The sequence below is a fragment of the Dioszegia hungarica genome, assembly GCF_025882075.1.
Source record: "Dioszegia hungarica strain PDD-24b-2 chromosome Unknown MKK02contig_8, whole genome shotgun sequence".
Classification (NCBI taxonomy): Eukaryota; Fungi; Basidiomycota; class Tremellomycetes; order Tremellales; family Bulleribasidiaceae; genus Dioszegia; species Dioszegia hungarica.
Genome location: NW_026515770.1, coordinates 4,264,555 through 4,283,815, shown reverse-complemented (window position 1 = coordinate 4,283,815; position 19,261 = coordinate 4,264,555). Strand labels below are relative to the sequence as shown.

General features: G+C 57.3%; 10 protein-coding genes and 1 non-coding gene across 11 annotated transcripts; 8 read left to right on the top strand and 3 right to left on the bottom strand.

Annotated features, from left to right (window-relative positions):
- Positions 1-73: 73 nt before the first annotated feature.
- MKK02DRAFT_45383 (ubiquinol-cytochrome C reductase hinge protein-domain-containing protein) lies at positions 74-876 on the top strand (the record flags this gene model as incomplete). The annotated part of the gene is made up of 4 exons (XM_053093388.1): positions 74-165; positions 368-488; positions 547-699; positions 838-876. The coding sequence occupies 4 exons, from the start codon at positions 74-76 to the stop codon at positions 874-876; spliced, it is 405 nt and encodes a 134-aa protein (XP_052946455.1).
- Positions 877-1,105: 229 nt separating this feature from the next.
- MKK02DRAFT_37239 (uncharacterized protein) lies at positions 1,106-3,534 on the bottom strand (the record flags this gene model as incomplete). Its single annotated transcript, XM_053089602.1, has 9 exons — positions 1,106-1,329; positions 1,373-1,495; positions 1,552-1,642; positions 1,699-2,173; positions 2,224-2,294; positions 2,369-2,443; positions 2,502-3,008; positions 3,058-3,185; positions 3,249-3,534. 9 exons carry the CDS (start codon positions 3,532-3,534, stop codon positions 1,106-1,108), a joined length of 1,980 nt encoding a protein of 659 aa, XP_052946454.1.
- A 261-nt stretch (positions 3,535-3,795) lies between these two features.
- Positions 3,796-5,654, top strand: MKK02DRAFT_45381 (rab-GTPase-TBC domain-containing protein; the record flags this gene model as incomplete). The annotated part of the gene is made up of 5 exons (XM_053093387.1): positions 3,796-3,950; positions 4,002-4,227; positions 4,282-4,589; positions 4,634-4,841; positions 4,893-5,654. The coding sequence occupies 5 exons, from the start codon at positions 3,796-3,798 to the stop codon at positions 5,652-5,654; spliced, it is 1,659 nt and encodes a 552-aa protein (XP_052946453.1).
- Positions 5,655-6,891: 1,237 nt separating this feature from the next.
- MKK02DRAFT_25746 (uncharacterized protein) lies at positions 6,892-8,532 on the top strand (the record flags this gene model as incomplete). The annotated part of the gene is made up of 5 exons (XM_053087085.1): positions 6,892-7,039; positions 7,094-7,615; positions 7,667-8,014; positions 8,063-8,367; positions 8,413-8,532. The coding sequence occupies 5 exons, from the start codon at positions 6,892-6,894 to the stop codon at positions 8,530-8,532; spliced, it is 1,443 nt and encodes a 480-aa protein (XP_052946452.1).
- Positions 8,533-9,287: 755 nt separating this feature from the next.
- On the top strand, positions 9,288-10,140 carry MKK02DRAFT_37238 (GPR1/FUN34/yaaH family-domain-containing protein; the record flags this gene model as incomplete). The annotated part of the gene is made up of 3 exons (XM_053089601.1): positions 9,288-9,454; positions 9,499-9,761; positions 9,815-10,140. The coding sequence occupies 3 exons, from the start codon at positions 9,288-9,290 to the stop codon at positions 10,138-10,140; spliced, it is 756 nt and encodes a 251-aa protein (XP_052946451.1).
- A 364-nt stretch (positions 10,141-10,504) lies between these two features.
- Positions 10,505-11,065, top strand: MKK02DRAFT_45378 (uncharacterized protein; the record flags this gene model as incomplete). The annotated part of the gene is made up of 3 exons (XM_053093386.1): positions 10,505-10,679; positions 10,764-10,846; positions 10,973-11,065. 3 exons carry the CDS (start codon positions 10,505-10,507, stop codon positions 11,063-11,065), a joined length of 351 nt encoding a protein of 116 aa, XP_052946450.1.
- Positions 11,066-11,653: 588 nt separating this feature from the next.
- Positions 11,654-12,476, top strand: MKK02DRAFT_45377 (putative ubiquitin-conjugating enzyme e2-16 kda; the record flags this gene model as incomplete). Its single annotated transcript, XM_053093385.1, has 8 exons — positions 11,654-11,677; positions 11,728-11,823; positions 11,873-11,907; positions 11,955-11,974; positions 12,029-12,157; positions 12,240-12,310; positions 12,359-12,414; positions 12,464-12,476. The coding sequence occupies 8 exons, from the start codon at positions 11,654-11,656 to the stop codon at positions 12,474-12,476; spliced, it is 444 nt and encodes a 147-aa protein (XP_052946449.1).
- A 303-nt stretch (positions 12,477-12,779) lies between these two features.
- MKK02DRAFT_45376 (methylenetetrahydrofolate dehydrogenase) lies at positions 12,780-14,454 on the bottom strand (the record flags this gene model as incomplete). Its single annotated transcript, XM_053093384.1, has 9 exons — positions 12,780-12,834; positions 12,894-12,952; positions 13,002-13,318; positions 13,377-13,453; positions 13,502-13,732; positions 13,782-13,864; positions 13,921-13,983; positions 14,038-14,157; positions 14,293-14,454. The coding sequence occupies 9 exons, from the start codon at positions 14,452-14,454 to the stop codon at positions 12,780-12,782; spliced, it is 1,167 nt and encodes a 388-aa protein (XP_052946448.1).
- Positions 14,455-15,172: 718 nt separating this feature from the next.
- On the top strand, positions 15,173-17,049 carry MKK02DRAFT_37236 (putative C-22 sterol desaturase; the record flags this gene model as incomplete). The annotated part of the gene is made up of 7 exons (XM_053089600.1): positions 15,173-15,273; positions 15,321-15,530; positions 15,577-15,765; positions 15,812-16,505; positions 16,553-16,777; positions 16,825-16,943; positions 16,992-17,049. 7 exons carry the CDS (start codon positions 15,173-15,175, stop codon positions 17,047-17,049), a joined length of 1,596 nt encoding a protein of 531 aa, XP_052946447.1.
- A 520-nt stretch (positions 17,050-17,569) lies between these two features.
- MKK02DRAFT_45374 (uncharacterized protein) lies at positions 17,570-18,737 on the bottom strand (the record flags this gene model as incomplete). The annotated part of the gene is made up of 4 exons (XM_053093383.1): positions 17,570-17,692; positions 17,765-18,044; positions 18,087-18,549; positions 18,593-18,737. The coding sequence occupies 4 exons, from the start codon at positions 18,735-18,737 to the stop codon at positions 17,570-17,572; spliced, it is 1,011 nt and encodes a 336-aa protein (XP_052946446.1).
- A 300-nt stretch (positions 18,738-19,037) lies between these two features.
- MKK02DRAFT_t52 lies at positions 19,038-19,118 on the top strand. The gene has a single exon. It is a non-coding gene; the product is annotated as a tRNA-Ala (tRNA).
- Positions 19,119-19,261: the final 143 nt, after the last annotated feature.

The window sequence follows — 19,261 nt, the reverse complement described above, 5'->3', positions numbered from 1 at the left end:
AATCTCTGCTCATCCAATACCAGCCAGCTCAATTACAATCTACCATCTACACATCAGCACACCCACCGAAAACATGTCCAACGACGCCGCGGCACAGCACACCGAGGAGGCTCAGGCGGGCTCGGGATCCATGCTCTCCAGCTTGGTCTCTTTCTTCGTGCCAACGTACGTTTTGGTCCGGATTTGGGCGAGGCCGGCGGCAATGAGAGAGGAGGGTAGGAGGGCGGACGGATCGGCTTTTCTGGCTGGTACGGAGGGCGCGCAGAGACAGGAGATGGGAATGTGAAGTCATGGATTGCCGCGGACTATGTCACGAGCGGCGGATCGGGATCTGCCCATTTCAAGAAGTAGTGCTGATCCCCCTCAGGGCCCACGCCGAGGAGCCGAAGAAGGTAGGAAACGACGAGGAAGAGACCGAGGACGAGGAGAAGGAGGAAGAGGAGTCGCCTGCGGAGGAGGAGGAGGAGGAGGAGGAGGAGCCAGAGGATGTAAGTTTTCGTCGGAATCCAGCTCGTATGGTCGGCGCAGGGTCGGCTGACCTCTCAGATCGCCCCGGCAATTCGACAGGAATGCGAGGAGACTCAGTGCGTCGAGCCGGCGAAGCACTTCAAGCACTGCTCGGACAAGGTCGAGGGTGGGAAGGGATGGGAAGGGGAGGACTGTGTCGAGGAGCTGTTCCACTTGATGCACTGCGTCGATGTGAGTTGGTTTTGCTTCTGTCATGGGGGCCTGCGCAGCAGAAGGTAGGGGGCCTCAGGAGAGGGACTGCTCGGATCGCAGGAGAGGGGACATGGTCGTGCTGCGAGTGAGGGAGGGAACTCAGCTGACGATCTGTAGGCTTGCGCCGCACCCCGGCTTTTCAGGAAGCTCGCTTAAATCATATATCGAGTCAGGCTGTGGGATCATGCATGGCGTGTGGTAGCTCCCGGAGTCGGCAAAGACAGCTCGTGCAGACGCCATGCCAGTCGAAGGAATCCTCACAGCTTACCCCTCAATGTTGCAGAGATCAAAATCGAGTGTCAGATTTCCCCATTGACCATGACATTCAAGACTACGACACTACTGACTCAACCCCCTCGCGGACCCCGCCTCATATCGGTCTTACCTACTCCACGGGCATCCGTTCCAGCCTCTCCCTCAACCCCTCCCAGATTCCCGTAACAACCTCTCCCGCCTCGCTCTCCACCTTCGCAAACTCCCTCCACCCCAGCGTCGCCTGTGCCGCCTGCCGCGAGTGAAACACCACCGATAGCTCGTGCCACATGCAAGCGCGGATGAAGACTCGACGAGCGAGGAGAGAAGTGATCAGCGAGTTGTCTTGCTCATTGCCTGGATGTCAGCTGGGGCCTAGTCGCAACACTGAGAGACGTACCAGAGACGAGTTTATCTACTTCGACTTCCCAATTTGGCTTTGCGGCTGCACGGAGCGCTTCGATCTTCTTCAGTCGGGTTTCGACCTTCTTTCGAAGAGCGTCTACCGAGTCTTTAGACAATTCTATCAAGTCAGCTTCAACCCAGCAAGAGATAGATAGGCCCAAAGAAAGTACTGACTGTCATGTCGTATAAACAGATCTCTGAAGGCGACGTATAGGTCACGCTGTGCCTTGAGCGCTTCGATACTGCCGAGCAAGATCACGGTCGCCTACATGGATCAGCTCGATCTCCGATACCAGCCGGCGAGCAGAAGGGAAAGCTCACCCTCCTTTCGCCCTCCTCGGCCACCTTGGTCCAGCTCTCCGCCACCTCCGCTAAACCTCTCCCCACTCCCTCGCAAAGCGAGCACCTCCCCCCGCCTCCCGCTCCCGCTCTATAACAACACCTCGGCATCTCCTCTCCGACCGTATGCAGCCCAAGTGCAAACCGGCTCGAATCCGCTGACGCAGCCATCAATCTCCCCAGACTCCTTTCCGCCAATACTACCAGTTTCTGATAGCTCCCCATCAGCGCCGGAAGGTGGTCTCGGAGTATCCCGAGCTTCTCGTCCAGATCTGCTGGGATGTTCATCTCTTCCGATTTGGAGAGGCGCTTGTTGGCTGATTCTTCGTCGGTTGAGACTTTGACGCGTTTTCGCCAGGCTTCGAAATTGGGTTCGGTGAGGAAGACGTTGAGCGCGCCGTCCTCGCGCAGGATCGGGTGATTGACGATCATACCAAGGAAGCGCTGCAGGCCTTTTCTGAAGGAATCAGCAGGCACCATAAGCATTGGAGAGCGGAACGGACACACCGTCGTTGCTCGAGAAACATAGCGTCTGGGCTCATCTTCTTTGGCGGTAGCGATGGTAGAATACGGAAAGGCTGGATATTAGCAAAACGTCCAATTGCAGTCCGCTAGAACCATCAAGAGTCTGGCTGATCCCCAATGTACTCACATATCGCCGGAGCATGCAGTCCAACAACCATACAAAGTCGGAATACCGCCGCGAGACAGTCTCTCCTCCCCGTTTCTGCACGGATCAGCTATCGAGACACGGCGGCACGATCACTGTTCAATGAGGAACTTGCGTCTGAGGTCACTTTGTACTTTTGCAAGAACCACCCCTCCCTCTCCTTGATGAGCTCCACATCGACCTTTTCCAGCCGCTTCCAATAACCCCTCTCCGCCTCCGCCTCGGGATTGGCCGCATCCCCCGCCAGACCGCTTCCTGTGGAGTAGCCGCTCGGTTCCACAGCATGTACGCCTGATCCGACGTCATAGCCGTTAGTGTAAGAAGTGTCTTCTTGGGCTGCTGGAGCTCGAGCTGTCGGCACGCGAGGGGAGGTGTCCCAAGGTGAGGAAGTGAGGAGTGAGGGGGACGCGACTGGCGGTTCAGTCCGAATGACGGAGCTGGTCGTTGCGGCAGGGATGAAGAGGGACGGAAAAGGAAGGTTGGGGAGGGAAGACACCAGCGCTTCGATGGAGATATCGGGCTCGGGCGAATCGGAGGATTGAGCGAGCGCGACGAGTGCGAGAGCGCATATGAACTCTGGACGTGCGAGGGAGGACTTGTCGCGGGCGGTGAGGTTGATGATCTAGGCAATCATCAGCTTGAGTCATTCGGTGAGCAAAAGCAGAGCTTACACGCTCGATAGCAGCTGCGGGGAGCTTGGAGGTCGATAGCAACCGGTGCACGGACGATATCGACACGTCTCCTGATGGCGTCGTATCCATCTGGTCTAAGAGGGAGAGGTACAGAGCAGGCGGGTCCGCTGTTACATGAGCTTGTCTCCTTTTAGCGCTCAAGCTGAAGGGCAGGAAGGAGCTCAACACACCTATCAGCCCATTCAACCCGCCGCCATCTCCCGCTCTCGCTGCCTCGCCCCCGAATCCCCCTCCTGCACCCAGATCAGGCTGCGTGATCGCCTCCTCGCTATCCCTCCGCGGAGTCCCGGAGCGCGTAGGGCTCGGTAAACCCGACCATGGGTCTACATCGCCATACCCCGCTGTACCTGGATTAGGAGTTGATGAGGCCAGAGGATCCGGGTAGGATGAGCCTGCCGAGTTGAGAAACGCGGATTGAGCGAGTGAGGGGTTTGTTCTCCGCGGTGCGTTGAACATGGTACTGTGTGAGCTGCCGGGTGGAGGGAGAGTATGCTCAGAGTGGTAGAGGTGAGTTATAGATGAATGGGGAAGCATCCTCCTTGAGCTTGAGCGCTGAGCGCAGCCAAGTCGACGGATCCGGACATCGCCGCCAACACGTCATCGAGCCAGAAAGTTGAGGAATGTGGAGCTGGAAGAGAGACACTGCAGCAGCGATTCACTCTGCCATATCGTCTTCACGCTAAGCAGACCTCGCGACTGATCGACAGACACCGCAGCATGGAAGAAGAGAAGACAGCGCCCTCGATCTCATGGATCGATATCCGGGAGAAGGTGGTGGAGCAAGCTCTCACGGACGGGGATTATGAAGCTCTCCGGCGGATGTCTGCCCTTCCAGGGGGGTTTGGCGGTGAGGGTATCAGGCGGAGAGTCTGGTGAGCTACCTACCATATTCTGATGCCAGTAGACACAAGCTGATAAGTCAGGCCAGTCCTCCTCCAGACCGACAGATTCTGCTCTGAAGCTACCCGATCTTCGACAAGCGACGAAGCGGTACACGAGGATGAAGGCCAAGTCGGGCTGGACACGAATCGGTCTTTCGTGGTGTATCCAACTGGGATCGTTCCAGAACGGAAGAAAGCTATGCAGGCGGACCTTTACAATGTGATTGTTGGCGTACTGCGTCGGTATCCGACGCTGAGCTACTTCCAGGTGAGCAGGCTGACGGGCAGTGATAGGTGGTCGGCCTTGTAGCTAACGCTTCAGGGCTACCATGATATCCTGTCCGTATTCTACCTCACATATATCTCCCAGCCAGCGCCAGATCCCCTCGTCCGCTCTCGCACATCTTCTCGGAATCACTCGAGGTCGACATCAGCTCGGCCGGAGACAGAGCGGGAAGTCGGTGCCGAGGCTGAGAAGGTAGAAGATGAGGGATCTGCTGCGTCGGAAAATTCAGAGCCGCGTGATAGTCCGGAGTGGGAGATACTGAGGAAGTGCGCAGAAGTTGTCTCGGTTCTGAGGGTACGAGACGCTATGGGAAGCGGGATGGAGGGCATGATGGGGATGTTGCGGTAAGTCTCAATCCCGGTAGCAAGGAGGCAGCATTGACTATCAGACTCCTCAAGCGTATACTCAGAGCAGCGGACCCTGAACTATCCCGCTTCTCATCACAAATCTCCCCAGTCCCTACTCTCCCCTTCTTCGCCCTCTCCTGGATTCTCTGCCTGTTCTCGCACGATATCGATACCCTCGAACCTGTCCAGCGGATGTTCGACTTCCTACTCGCTCGGAATCCGATCTCAGCTATATACCTCGCTGTCGCTGTGAGTTACAGCTGTCTCATCCCTGGTGGCTGAGCTGAAGCTGATATCTAGATCCTCATAGCGAAGAAACCCCAGATGATGGTGCTCGCAGCCGAACTCGGCCCTGAAGCGGCAGATGACCCATCCCTCCTCCATCCTCTCTTCTCGCGCCTACCTCCGCTGTACCCAGACACGCCCGACCAGACAACTCCTCCATCCCATATCACGACCGACGCGACAAATCGAGAAGGCGACAATCCCAATCCATATCGTCCAATACCGCTCAGCGAGCTATTCAGCCTGGCCGACAGGCTTATGCTCGAGCACCCATGGGATGGACCCGAGATCCGGGGACAAGAAATTATGGGTCAAGGGAGCGTAGTGATGAGCTATGAAAAGGAGATGGCTCCCCGGCCATTGGAGACGGGGGTAGGGGATAAGGCTTGGACGCTGGTGGACGCATTGCAGCTGGTGGATCAGGAGGTGGTCAAGCCGGGTGCGGGCATGATGGATGATGAAGAGGAGGACGAGGACGAGGCGCCAGTACCAGTGCGCAAGCCGGGCCGACGAGTACAGAGGCGACGATGGCTTTTGCGTCTGGGTCGGAATAAGCTCGGGACGGCAGTAGCGGTCGGCGTGGTGGTGCTTGGGGTGGGTATGGCGGTGTTTGGTGTGAAAGCGGGAGGGCCACACGCGAGCTGGGCGAGATGGTGGGCTGCCATTGTCGGGAAGCAGATTGCTGGAAGCGGCGCAGGCGGGAGGGTAGGGGACCGGGTGGATACTGCAGCGGAGGCGGGGCGGTATCTTGCCCGCTGTCTGAGAGGGATCATGTAGCGAGGACCAGGGGGACGTATTGCGGAGCGAGTGGTCAGTGATGGAATGCCACGAGGTACCTTGTCTTCGGATCTGTCTGACGGGTCTACTGACGGCTATGTTCTAACTCGGTGCGGTCATTGCCCTCGGCGTCGCTCGGTCTCGAGCAACGGATACATTATTGGTATAATACTTGATCGACAGACCGGCTTGAGAGAGCTAGACAAGATAAGGGTCAACAAGACAACAGAGATTTCGGGACTTGCGCCGCGGGCTGAACGTTGAACCGCGACAGGATATGGACGAGTGATGTGATGGTGGGGGAACAGATTATGAGTAGTCTAGCGATAGATTGATGGGTCCACAATTTGGGTCAACAGGCGGGCGATGGAGAGGTGAGGGCGACTGGCCTGTTCCGCTATGGCGGACGTGGGCCGTACGGTCAAAACGTGGTGGCTTGTTCCGCTATGGCGGACACTGGCCGAACGCTCAAAACGTGGTGGCTCGTTCCGCTATGGCGGACACTGGCCGTACGCTCGCAGCTTGGACGTGGTGCTTTCCCGCGGATCGCGCTTTGCGCTTCTTCGCCCTCCGCTCTGCCGCCCTCCGCTCTGCCGCCTCAAGACTGCGCCCTCTTATCATGGATGAGGGGATTGGAACGGTTGGAAGACCGCAATCCGCGTTCCGCTCGTTCAGCAGCAGGAAGCCGATGCGGATGGTTCCCCGTGTAGGCCGGTCGGGCAGAGGGTAAATGAGGAGTTGAGCTGGGGTGGTGGTTTGGTCCCTGTAGGATGGCGTCGCGGGTGTTGCGATAGCATCAGGCTGGGAGAGTGTGAGGCGGGCCTCGACCGCTTGAGAGGGAGAGGGGCGCAAGCCGGATGGCCTGAAGGAGGAGTGGCTAGGACAGCCGGGGCTTGGCTAAGCCGTACTTGAGTGCGACAAGGGGGGAGGTAGACGATGAGCTCCTGGTCATCTGGCTGCATTGAGGATTTGGTTGATGAGATGGTGGACGACTGTACCAAGTGATTGGAGAGGGTCAACAGGCATGATCGAGAGCGCCGATACATTCAGCTCGCGGTCGGTCTCGGGGCGGACGTTGTGTTGTGCTGGCGATGTGCTGACGGCCCACCCGGAGAACTGCGGCGTTATCGTTGACATAATTCGGCCTGGTGCGGAGGCTTGGCTTCGCGTCACCAACTCTCTCATGCCTTCTGTACCATACCTTGCGCTGATAGTCACAACATCCTAGCTAATCATCATGCCGCCTAAAGCTAAGCGAACAAAGGCCGAGGAGGCAGCAGCCTTCCTGTCTACTCTCGACGACTTTGACGTCCCCGCCACGACCCCTCCTCCTCCAGGTCCGGCCGAACCCTCGTCCGCCACCGCGTCCTCCCCCGCGCCCGCTGGTCCCGCCGCTGCGGTCTCCGCCGCTTCTGCTGCCGAGCCCCGCTCCAGCATAGACAGCAAGCGGAGCTTCAAGACCGGTGTTGACGCGTCGATTGCGCCTCCGTCCAAGTCGGGTTCGCCCGCTCCTGCGGCGTCCGCGGAGCAGGACGAGGAAGCAGCGAACGCGCTCGCATTCCTCGAGGAACAGATCAAGACCAAGCGCGCTCCTCTATCTGTCCCTGGACCAGGATCGCTCCGAGGCGGGCCTGGCGGGCTCGCGTCGACTTCGTCTCCCCTGTCTGGACCAAAGGCATCCGTGACGCCCGAACCACCCGCGCCGAACGAGCCAAGCAGCAGTATGAGCGCGCAAGCGGGAGGAGGATGGGGATCGTGGTGGTCGACAGCGGCGACGGCGGTTCAGACCGCGCAGAAGATTGCGGATGAGGGGTACAAGAAGGTGCGAGCCGAAGGGGTGCAGGGGTTGGAGGGGGTCAAGGTGGCCGGGGTGGATCTGGGGAGTTTGAAGAAGGGGGCAGAGGAGAGGTTGAAGGGTATACAGGCGATGCAGATACAGGGTCTGGACCTGGACAAGCTCCGTGAGTCTCTCGCAGTTGCACCGTCGTTACTGTTCCCAGCTGACAACTCAGGCCAGGATCTTCTGCACAACACCCAATCCGCCCTGTCAACACTGATGAACACCGTCGCGCCGCCTATATCAGAGCACGAGACGCTTGAGCTTTGGCTGTCGCATCCACTGGTGGGATACGCCGGTGTCGAGGGAGTGGTCTATCGCGCGTGGATGAGGATACTGGAGCAGACGGAAAGTGGCGAGTTGGTCGTGGTGTGGAGCGCACCAGACTCAGCTGAGGGCCTGGAGGAGAGGGGGATGTACCCTGTAGATGGGTGGCAGGCGGGCTGGGAAGTCGCACAGAAGGAGATTGGTGCGGTCAGGGCGAGGGAGGAGAAGAATCCGGTCGGGCGAGGCAAGGAGAACCGTGAGTGAACAGTGACTCGTTGATATGGCTAAAGAGCTGACGTTGTAGCGAGCGTACCAGTCACGACTGTGCCAATCTTCCTTCACCTCCAGCCCGTCCTCGCTCCCCTCCCATTCGCTGAACCTTCATTACTCCTCCCATCTTCCACCGAGACCGAGCCCACCTCATCCAAACAGCCCAATCACCTCTACTTTATCGTCAGCCTCCACGACCCGACTCACTCTATCCGCTTCACCACGACCACGCAACCAAGCCCGGCGGACTGGCTCGAGGTGGAATATGAGCGGAGCGACTGGGTCGAGGAGCGTTTGGTGGATGTGCTGAGGACAGGCGTGGAGATCGTGGCTCAGGACGTAAGTCCTCACATCTTACCCAAAATCAACTTAGCTGATCTGCAGTACGTCGCGACGCGGATGGGACTCAAGGCAAAGGGAGGCACGACCACCCCTCCTGGAGCAGATTCGGCGCCCGTGACTGCTTTTTCGCTACCGAGCGGACAGGAGGATAAGAAGGAGTAGCCGTAGGACAAGGCGGTGTTTCTTTTCTCCTTGCGCAGAGGGTTCTTTCGGTAGTGTTCGGCCATGCACTTGTATCACGTTCGAAAGGCAGTCGCCAGATCTCGCTAGACAGCTTTGTTCTCGTCAAGCTTCTCGAAGCATTACGATACGATATCGGCCGCTATCTGCCGACGTCGCCACTGCCGCCGGTCGGCCGTAAAGTCAAGTGACAAATTTAGCCACCGACGCCCTCGACATTTTCTAAAACCGGTCTCGGTCATCCTGTCTGAGCTGTGCCTCCACTCGATCACTAGCGTTTCCGTGGTAAGGGAGGTATTCTGAACTACGCAGACATTTCTGCGGAGACTCCATCTGCAAGGGGGCGAGGCTGCACAGGGACTCCGAGTTCCCCGCCTGGGTCTGTCAGGTGCGGAGGTGGAGAAGTGGAGCTAAAGATGGACCTCCCGATCATAGGCCGACTTGGGTATGCGAGTTATCCGGTGACAGTCATACGCGGAGCATGGCCGTGTCTTGGACCGAGCGCCGTGCCAGTCTGGGCAGTCAGCTGGACGGCGAGGAGATGTGGGTATATAAGGTAGCTCGGGCGGCGAAATCCCCCTCCAACCGTACCTCAATCTCTAGCCCAAGCCCAAGCTCTGTCTTTCAATCAACCAGCAATCAGGTACCCAGCAATCAACACAATGGCACCCATTGGCCAAGAACCCAAGCACTCGACCGCTGTCCGCCACGGCTCTGACGGCTCCGTCAACGGAACCATGAACGACGCCGAGAACGGCACCGTCTTCCACCACCCTCAATACCCCACCTCGGACCAGCAGCAGCAGGGGTACAAGGGGACCGGCGGAGGCGTGTCCCGCTTCATCACACCTGGTGGAAACCCAGTAGATACCTCCAACCCTGCCTTCCCCATCTACCACAGACGGTGAGCTCTCCTCTTCTTGTATGATGGGCAGTGCTGATCATCAGGTTTGGTAACCCCTCACCTCTGGGTCTGCTCGGTTTCGGAGCCACTACCTTCATCCTCTCCATGTACAACATCCGCACCCGCAACATCACCCACCCCAACGTCGTCCTCGGTATGGCTCTCGGCTACGGAGGTCTCGTGCAGCTCATCGCCGGTATCCAGGAATGGGCGTGCGGAAACACATTTGCTGCGACTGCGTTCTCCAGTTACGGAGGGTTCTGGCTGTCGTACGGAACACTTTATATCCCTTTCTTCGAGGTGTCTGGTGAGTCTAACCCGCCCCTCCCAGTGTATAGGGGGCAAAGCTGAACAGGACAGCCGCATATGGGAGCACCGCCGAATTCGCCAGCGCGGTCGGTATCTACCTCGCCGCGTGGGCCATCGTCACCATGATCTTCTTCATCGCTACCCTCAAATCCTCCATCGCACTCTCATCCCTCTTCTTCTTCCTCGCCGTCACCTTCTGGCTACTCTGCGCCGGAGAGCTCGCATCCTCTGTCAATTGCACCAAGGCCGGCGGCGCATTCGGTATTCTCACGGCGGGCATTGCGGCGTACACCGCCCTGGCTGGTCTCCTGACCAAGGACACTAGCCACTTCAAGATCCCCGTCGGAGAGCTGTCGAGGGGCAAGCCCAACGAGTAAGTGCGCGGACGATAGCAGGGAGTGAGGACTTGGGGGAGAAGGGAATAGGTCAGAAGTATAATTGAGTATCGCAGTGATCGGTGTCATAGGCGTATGTATCATTGTTTGAGCATATTGTGTGCGCAGTTCTCGTACTCTGTCCGGGATCGCGACCATTCGCAATCCAGATCGGTAGGCTTTGCGAGGTTCTAGCTGTGCATCCGGTGGATCTCCCACAAGAAGCTCCATAAGGAGGCAATCTTTGAAACGCGGTGACGTCATCGGTGCTCCACTCGCCCAATCTCACAAGAGGTGTAAAGGCAGAAATCTCCACATTCTTCGCACTTAATCACTACCGAAAGAGCGAACATAGAGCCGAGCCACCATGTCGAACGTCAACGCACCCGCCGCAGCATCCACCGCGCCCCTAGGCACCACCGGCGGAAGCTCAAGTACTGCCCCCTCGTTCTCACCGCCCAAAGTGGACGAGTCACACCCCGTCAGCGCAGTCGCGGACCATGCGTACCCAAACGTCTCGGAGAATGTTGGCGAACAGGAAGGTGAGCATATCTTACATGACTGCATTGCTGGGCGATGCTCTGCTCGGCGCTGCCACGCGGCAAGGAGGCGCTAATGTGTCTCAGCGGCAACTGGACCAGGAACGGGCGGACGATCGTCTATCCAGCAATCAGGGGAACATTCGGATAAGGTGCCATTTAAAGATCAGGTGAGTTGATCACTTCTTTCGGGTGTGTCCAGAGGCGTACCGGCCGACCTCTCGCCCATGCGGGAAGGCAGACTTGGCGAGTGGGGCAGAGAGTGCTGTGGAAGCAGCGGCGCTGATACACTCTAGGTGGGCGGCTACGCGAAGAAGATACATGGGACGGTGTTTGGGAATAAGGAGGAGAAGGAGCTCGGGGAGGCAAAGTTGCACGGTCAGGCATAGAAAGCCGGGTAAGGGTACCGGTGGAGGGGAAGGGGCAAGGACGGCAGGACGGAAATGACGCTCGACAAGATACCGGACAATGTATCATATTTCCTCCTTTATGATGCTCGTTGAGGTGCTGGCCAAGCTCCACCTTCTGCCCTGGCCTGGGAATCAAAGTAGCGAGTCCATGCATGATGTACAGTGCACAGAAGCGGTCTCGAGGGATGTGCCACACTTGCGGCGTTATAGCTTGAGGTGAGGAAGCTGGTCGGCGATCTCCGCTTGGCCCCGGCTCAGATCCAGGGTGCATGGCTCTGGCTGTGACAACGTTGAGCTCGCCTGACACTGACTGCGAAGGGAGGTCTCTCATCCATTCCTTGTGTTTGTCTCTCATCGCACCCACAACAGCTACACACCCGCACAGGTCCCCTACTCTACCTGTGAGTAATATTCCGGCGCAGGATCAGGCGGATAGGAGATAGGCGGAAAATGAAATAAGGCTGACGCTTCTTTCCTTCTTGATCACTAATCGCTATCTTCTTGCCACCTTCCATATTATCTCGGTTCCTCTCGATAGACCTCGGACGTCTTTCTGGATAGTTCATCATGGCGTTGAAGCGAATCAACAAAGTGAGCTCGACGTCACCCCTCGCCCGGGGACAGAAGCTGACGGGATCCAGGAATTAATCGATCTCGGACGTGACCCGCCATCCTCATGCTCGGCGGGACCTATCGGAGACAACCTGTTCCAATGGCAGGCGACGATCATGGGGCCTGTAAGCTGGGCTCTCTAGACATCGCGGAGTGAAAGCTGACGGATCATAGAGCGACTCACCATACTCTGGCGGTGTCTTCTTCCTGTATGTAGCTCGACTAGATTGATTGGGACAAAATGCTGACCAAGCAGTTCCCTTACCTTCCCCACTGGTATGTTCAGCTTACAAGAGCCTCTGCCTTGTCAGGATCCGAGCTGACTCCCAGATTACCCATTCAAACCCCCAAAGGTGTCCTTCACAACCAAGATCTACCACCCCAACATCAATGCCAACGGCTCGATCTGTCTCGATATCCTCAGGGATCAGTGGAGTCCTGCTCTGACGATATCGAAGGGTGAGTCTCGGGATCATGCGGTTGATTGCTGCTTTGCGGACCCAGCAAATGACATGGATTAAGGCGGAAGCTGATAGATAAGTCTTGTTGTCGATTTGCTCGATGTTGACCGATCCAAACCCGGACGACCCTCTGGTGCCTGAGATCGCTCATGTGAGCTCTCTTACCCGCGCTACTTCGGGATCACAGCTGATCAGACAGACGTACAAGTCCGACAGGCCGAGGTATGAGGCGACCGCGAGGGAGTGGACGAGGAAGTGAGCTTTGACTGATTGACCGATGTTCAGCCAAGAGCTGACAAGCCAGATACGCGACATGATCTGTTTCACCTTTCTATGCACGATAGAGAATGACGCCCGATCACGTTTTGCCCCCCTTCCTCCAGTCTGCGACTCGTTTATAGCTCGTCCCTGACATGTCATGCACATCATTGAGACTGTGGGACCTTTGCGCCTGCGATTGAGCGCCAACTGATTGTCGAGGGAACCCGGATTGCAGACAGGTCTTGATCCGAAAAGTCAAATCTACATTGTCCCCTTACTACTGGACTCCTCGCATCTAGATCGTGCCGCCGCGAACTCCTCGCATCTAGATCGTGCCGCCGCGACTTCGCCCATCCGTATCATGCCGCCGACGAAAGCTTCTTCGCCTCGTCTTTGAAAGTGCACAGTCTCAGCCTTAGTGACATCAGCTCTGGTAACGAGAATATGGTGCAAGAGTCACCGTCTCTACTCACAAATTCCGCTGGAGCATCGCAATGGTCATCATACCCACGCTCGGCACGTAGATACCGGCCTGACTATCAGCTGACTGCCTCGCCTCGCCAGCGCGAAGCCCGACTCACTCGATCCCGCACATCAGCCTCAAAGTTGCGCTCTGCCGCCACGCTCACGCAAATAGCCCCATCTTTCAGGAATCGCGTGGGTACCTTGTATTTCTGGGACGGTACAGCCGAGATGACCACGTCAGATATGCGAAGGCAGTCCTCGAGCGTCGTCGAAGCGGGAAGTGGGGTGATGATGTGGTGTGGGTTGAATTTGGAGCTGGAGAGTGCGGGAGCAGGGGCGGTGGGTGAGATGGCGGCGGTAGGGCCGGGGGTGGTGGAGTCTTTAGGGGAGGAGGGGGCGGGGACGGAGGGACGTTTGGAGAACTCGACGATGGCTGATTCTGTCAGCTGGAGCCATGGGTGCGGGACGCCTTAGAGTAGCTGGGAGCTCACAGTCAATGTCGACGCTGAGAACTCTGGCGCCGTCGTTTGCCAGCAGAGCAGCTAATGGTCGACCGACGACTTCCGACCTGGCGGATCAGCGCAGCTCCGCCATGAGCAGCAAGGACCAGACATACCTGTTAATGACAGTGATCACCTTTCCTCTCGCCCTATCCCCATACTCCAGCATCTTGTTGTAGACGCCGATATGTTCCAGTACTTTGACAATGGCCAATGGTGTACATGGGAGGATACTCTTGACTGTCCCGGATGGGGCGGAGTCGCCGTCGGATGGGGAGGGCTTGAGTGGTTGCGGGAGGTGCGAAGCGGGGATGGGGCGGAGGGTGAGGGGGTTGATGAAGCGGACACTACAAAGTCAGCTAATATCTTCGCGGAAGTGACAAAGTCTGAACTGACTTGTGATAAAGGTTGAATAGGAACTGGTGGTTCAGTCCTTCGACGTCCTTGTATGGTGAGACGACGGACTGGAGGTATTGGTCCTGTTTAGTCAGCTTGGTGTGCATTTCTACAGATGTAAGCACATGTTCCAACTGACTTGCCGACCACCATAGATAGGATAGTAGACCATCATTCCGTCAACATCATCATCGTCGTTCGCCTATCCTCATCAGCTCCTGCGACGGAACAACAGGCAAGGACTGCTCAAGCTCACCTCGAGAATGGCTTCTTCGACGTCTATTCCCACACCCTCGCCGTCCATACCTTCCCTTGCCTCTCCGACCAGCCGGAGCTCAAAGTTGATACCGATAGACTCGCACGCTTTCTTGGTGAACTACTTCATCAGCATTGCAGTCGGGAGGGGGTGAGCGATGCTTCGAGATGTGTTAGGTCAAAGATAGTCTGCGCATGAAACGCCTTGGACGTTTTGTGATGTTAAAGACAGTACATGATGGGTCTCTCTACTCACCTCGGCGTATGTCCTCGCGTCCTCCTTCTTGGTCGCGAGAATACCGACGAGATGGGGAGCTCGCTTTGCGAACTTGTCTGACCCGAGCGTGCCGAGCAGCTCGGTCTTGAACGGGACATGGACCTTGCCGGCGGTTATGAGTATTCCCTGCGGGGCGGACATCGTGGCAGCTGTTTAGTGTAGCTATTGCGAGGGCAGATGAGTGCAGTGAAGGGGAGACTATTTGGTTCGACCTTGCTTCAACTTTTGGCCCTTATCTCGCGGACGGAGTTCCGAATGGAGATGTCCGTCGCGGCCACTTTCCCACGCTCTCTCCCCTTTTCGGCCCCCGAGGCCCGACGGGCTTCGAAGTTCACGCGGCGCGCGACGCGACTTGTGCCTTGATTCTAAGGTTTGCGTGGGCGGAGATAGCCGTGGGGGGAACCGGAGGAAAAGTCGAACGATAAAATCCGCTGACAGCTGCTCGCTCGGGCTCGGCGCTCAAAGCATCTTGTCCACTCGAGCTTCAGTCAGCAAGTAGCATCTATCCGATCTCATCGCATCCTCCTCTTCCGACAGCCTCAACGTCTCTCTCAGTCCTCATTCACGATTGGACAAGACAGAGCGACAAGAACGCCATACCTTCGCGTCAAATCTTCTCGGCGTCCTCGTAAACGAACTCGCCCTTGCGTTTCACCTTTATCGCAGTTGGTCAATCTCCTGATTCAGCGATCATACCTCCCCGACTACATTCAGCCATAGTACAGTGAGTGATCTACTGAGCCCAGCTTCCCGATCCCTTCTCGGAGTCCCGGTCGGGGTATCACTATGATCGAAGCTCATACCTCGCTAGGATCGTCTTACTTGCCCTCGCTGCTTCCCATCGCTAAAGGCACCCACCATGGCGTCCCACACCATCATCTCCCCGACATCTGTCGATCTCCGCAAGATGACTGCTTGGGGTCTGGACACGCTCGGCAAGGCTCAGTTCACCTTTGACACGTAAGTCATTCCCCAACGCGCCGGTCGACGATCGGCTGACAGCTTAGGAAAACCACGACCGCCACCGTCCTTACCCTCGTCATCTCCCTTCTTATCCTCGAGCAGGTCGTCTACCGCGCCAAGAAGGCACATCTGCCAGGCGACAAATGGACGATCCCTCTCATTGGCAAATTTGCCGATAGTCTGAGTCCTACACTGGCGGGGTATAAGAAGCAATGGGATGCGGGACCACTAAGCGCTATCTCTGTCTTCAATATGTGAGCTGATCTTCCGCGATGAGGGTGCGCATCAGCTGACTCGAAGCTTCATTGTTATGGGCTCCTCCAACGAAATGGCGCGGAAAATCATGAACTCGCCCAACCACGCCGAACCCTGCTTGGTCGCTGCCGCCAAGAAGGTCCTCCTCCCCACCAACTGGGTCTTCCTCCATGGCAAGGCTCACTCGGACTACCGTCGGGCATTGAACGTCCTCTTCACCAAGCAGGCTCTCAGGTGAGTCTCGGAATCGCTGAGCTGCTCGCAGAAGCTGACTTTACAGTATGTACCTCCCCACCCAGGAGAAGATCTACCGCGAGTTTTTTGCCCGCTGGATGAGCGACCCCGCGCCCGCCCACCCGTACATGATGAAGATGCGGGACCTCAACATGGAGACCTCGCTCTCCGTTTTCGTCGGCCGGTACCTCACCACCGCGCAGCGTCAGGAGATCAACGATGGTTACTGGACCATCACCGTCGCTCTTGAGCTCGTCAACTTCCCCTTCGCCTGGCCCGGGACCAAGGTCTACAATGCCATCCAGACCCGCAAGATGGTCATGCGGTACCTCGAGGCTGCGTGCGCCCAGTCCAAGATCCGCATGGCGGACCCGCTCGAGACCCCGGATTGTCTCCTCGACGAGTGGACCCGCGCCATGCACGCCGCTCGGAGAAAGGCCGAGACTGGCGAGGTCGACGAGACGGCCAAGCTCCTCTGCCGCGAGTTTAGCGACCACGAGATCGGACAGGTCATCCTCTCATTCCTCTTTGCCAGCCAGGACGCCATGTCTAGCGCAATCGTCTACTGCTTCCAGCTCACGGCGGACCACCCGGAGGTGCTCGCCAACATCCGCGAGGAGCAGTACCGGATCCGAGGGAACGACGTCAACCGGCCGTTGACGCTGGAGATGCTGGATGATATGGTGTACACCCGGGCGGCGGTCAAGGAGGTTATGCGGTTGATGCCAAGTGTCATTATGGTGAGTTCAACTTCAAAGGCCCCAGGCGGGCGATAGCTGACATACAGGTTCCTTACCTCACCACCAAGCCCTTCCCTATCACCCCTGAATACACTGCACCGAAAGGAAGCATGGTCATTCCCGCATTCTGGAACTCCCTTCACGACCCCGCATGCTACCCCGAGCCAGACAGCTTCAAACCCGAGCGATGGATGGCGAACGAGGACGGGTCTGTCCCTCTGGCTGAGACAAAGCCTCAGAACTTTATTGTATTCGGGAGTGGACCACACAAGGTGAGTTTTGGAGCCCGGAGGCAAGCGGGACTGGGCTGATGTCGCAGTGTGTTGGTGGACAGTACGCGTTCATGCACCTCGCGGCGACACTGGGGACTGCGTCAATAATGATGGACTGGAAGCATGAGCGGACAGCGGACAGTGATGAGATTCAAGTAGTAGCAGCGTGAGTATCTCCCCGTATTATGCGCGAATCATAGCTGACCCTGTGCAGTATCTTCCCAAAAGACGAACTCCACCTCAAGTTCACACCTAGGGCGCCCCCTTCGTAGTGACCCGATTCTTTTTCTCGGCTATTATAATGCACGGTCTACACCTATTTGCTGTCGAGTTCTCGGCGCATGGGTTCTGACTGGGCATGCGGGCAGGATCGATTGGTGGCGGGGAGTTGGACCTGGGTTTTGAGCTCAAGGAGATTCGTCATTTTGGGTGTTAGGTTGGTTGGTTGGTGGTAGGAATGATCATCCGGTTCTGGGCTCGGGGATTGGAGTAGAGGAGAGGAGTGGGTCGGTGGATAAAGGGGTTATTTGGATTTCCGATGCATCTGGTCTTTCTCATGCCCACCACCCGACTGCTCCTGCCCATTGAAAGCTCTCTGGGGGAGGGAACGGCATGTTTACAAACTTCTTCTTCCCCAGTCAGTCAAAGCCGCGTCTATACGGAACGAGTGCTAGAGGTGACTCGTCAGTCTGTCGAAGTGGAAGGCGTTACTCAGGTCGTGCATATACTACAGGTGCTTCTTGCTCTTTACTGTACAAGCCTCTTCATTCTCGTCTTGACCTCGCCGTCCAGCTAGTACGCCGCCGTACCGAGCTTGACCTCGTAGTTGCCCTTCTCCTTGAGCGCCTTGACGCACAACGCCCAGAAGCGTGCGGCCATTCCGGGGTCTTGGGCTTGGCTGGACTCGGTACCGGGCTGAGATGTCAGCTAGGCTTTACGCACGCCAATCCAGGCGTTTCGCGGGGAATCATCAGACGGGAAGCTCACCTTGCCGTCCGCCTCTGTAAAGTACTGCCCGTTGACCTGGGCGCGCTTTTCCGGCTCTCCCAGACCTGGCGCAGTGGCCGCCCAGAGCGCCGACTCGGAGCCTTGCTCTTTGGTCATGAACACCGCCGGGGCGATGTACTCGAGGGCTTTACCGAGGATGGGGTATGACTCGGTGGCCCCGGACTGTTGCTCCGTGGAGACCGCTCCAGGGTGAACGGAGATGGCGAGAACCGGGGGATAGGCAGGGAGGACAGAGGCGAGGTGCTGAGCAAACCAGATTCTGCTGATCAGCTAAGCCCATCACAGGAGGAAGGGGACTCACACGCCCAGCTTGGATCGGCCGTAGAGCCGCGCTCCGCCCAGATCCGTCGCCATCTCCTCCAGACTCTCCGCCTTGACGTCCGACGGGGCCGACCTGTGCAGCTCCGACGCCTCGCACACGATCCGGACCGATCCTTCGAGCGTGTTGGGCATCTCAGCCGTCTTCTTCAGAAGCGGGTAGAGGATGTCCGCAATCTGAAGGAACGCGACGTTGTTGATACCAAAGTGGTTTCCGAGACCCGACTTGGTCATACCGAAAGGCGCCACTCCGATACCCGCGATGAGCATGAGCATGTCGAGGCGTTCGAACGAGGAGGCGATCTTCTCGCATAGCGCCTGGACGGCCGGGAGGTCGCCGAGGTCAACCTGGTGCGTCTCGATAAGCTCGGACGCTTTGGGTGTGAGCTCCGAGGCGTGGTCGATGGCGGCTTCGGCGTGCGCCTCGGTCGCGGAGATGATGTGGACTGATGATCAGCACTGGCTGGCGGCAGGAAGCGAGAAACTCACCTCGGCAGTTCTTTTGTACCAGCGCATGAACAGCAGCCTCTCCGATACCCCGACTTCCACCGACGACGATGGCCACCTTGCCAGTCAAGTCGGGCATGTCCTTGACCTCATACCGGTTCGAGAGCAGTCCAGCGGGCTTGACCATTTTGATTCGAGTTGTTCTTTAGTATTGGACGTTGAGCGGTTTTAAAGGGAGAGAGAGAGATTATACCAATGAATCGCTACTCGCCCTTCAGCTTATATAGAGCGAGAACCAACGGACTACATGACATCATGCCTGACTGAAACCTTGATGGCTGGCCAGACCATCGACCGCCGAGCGGCCGAACAATCCTTTCGATTCGATGCGTGGGAATCCGAGTGACGCGACGCGATCGTCAGGCACGAGTCAAGCTCGTGAGCTATATATTTGTTTGAAAAACCCGCTAGCATCCAAATAGGATTAGGGGATGTAGCTCAGGGGTAGAGCGCTTGCTTAGCATTAATAAGCTGCATGAGGCCCAGCGTTCGATTCGCTGTTTCTCCACTTATCTTTTTTGCTTTTGTCGCTCGTTATCACGGTCTGCTGCATTGTCCAGCGTACCTGCCCCAGACATACTTTTTGCATGGGTCTGTAAGACCTGGTACTCTAGGTTTGTTTGCACACAACCAGGTCAGAATATCAGTACA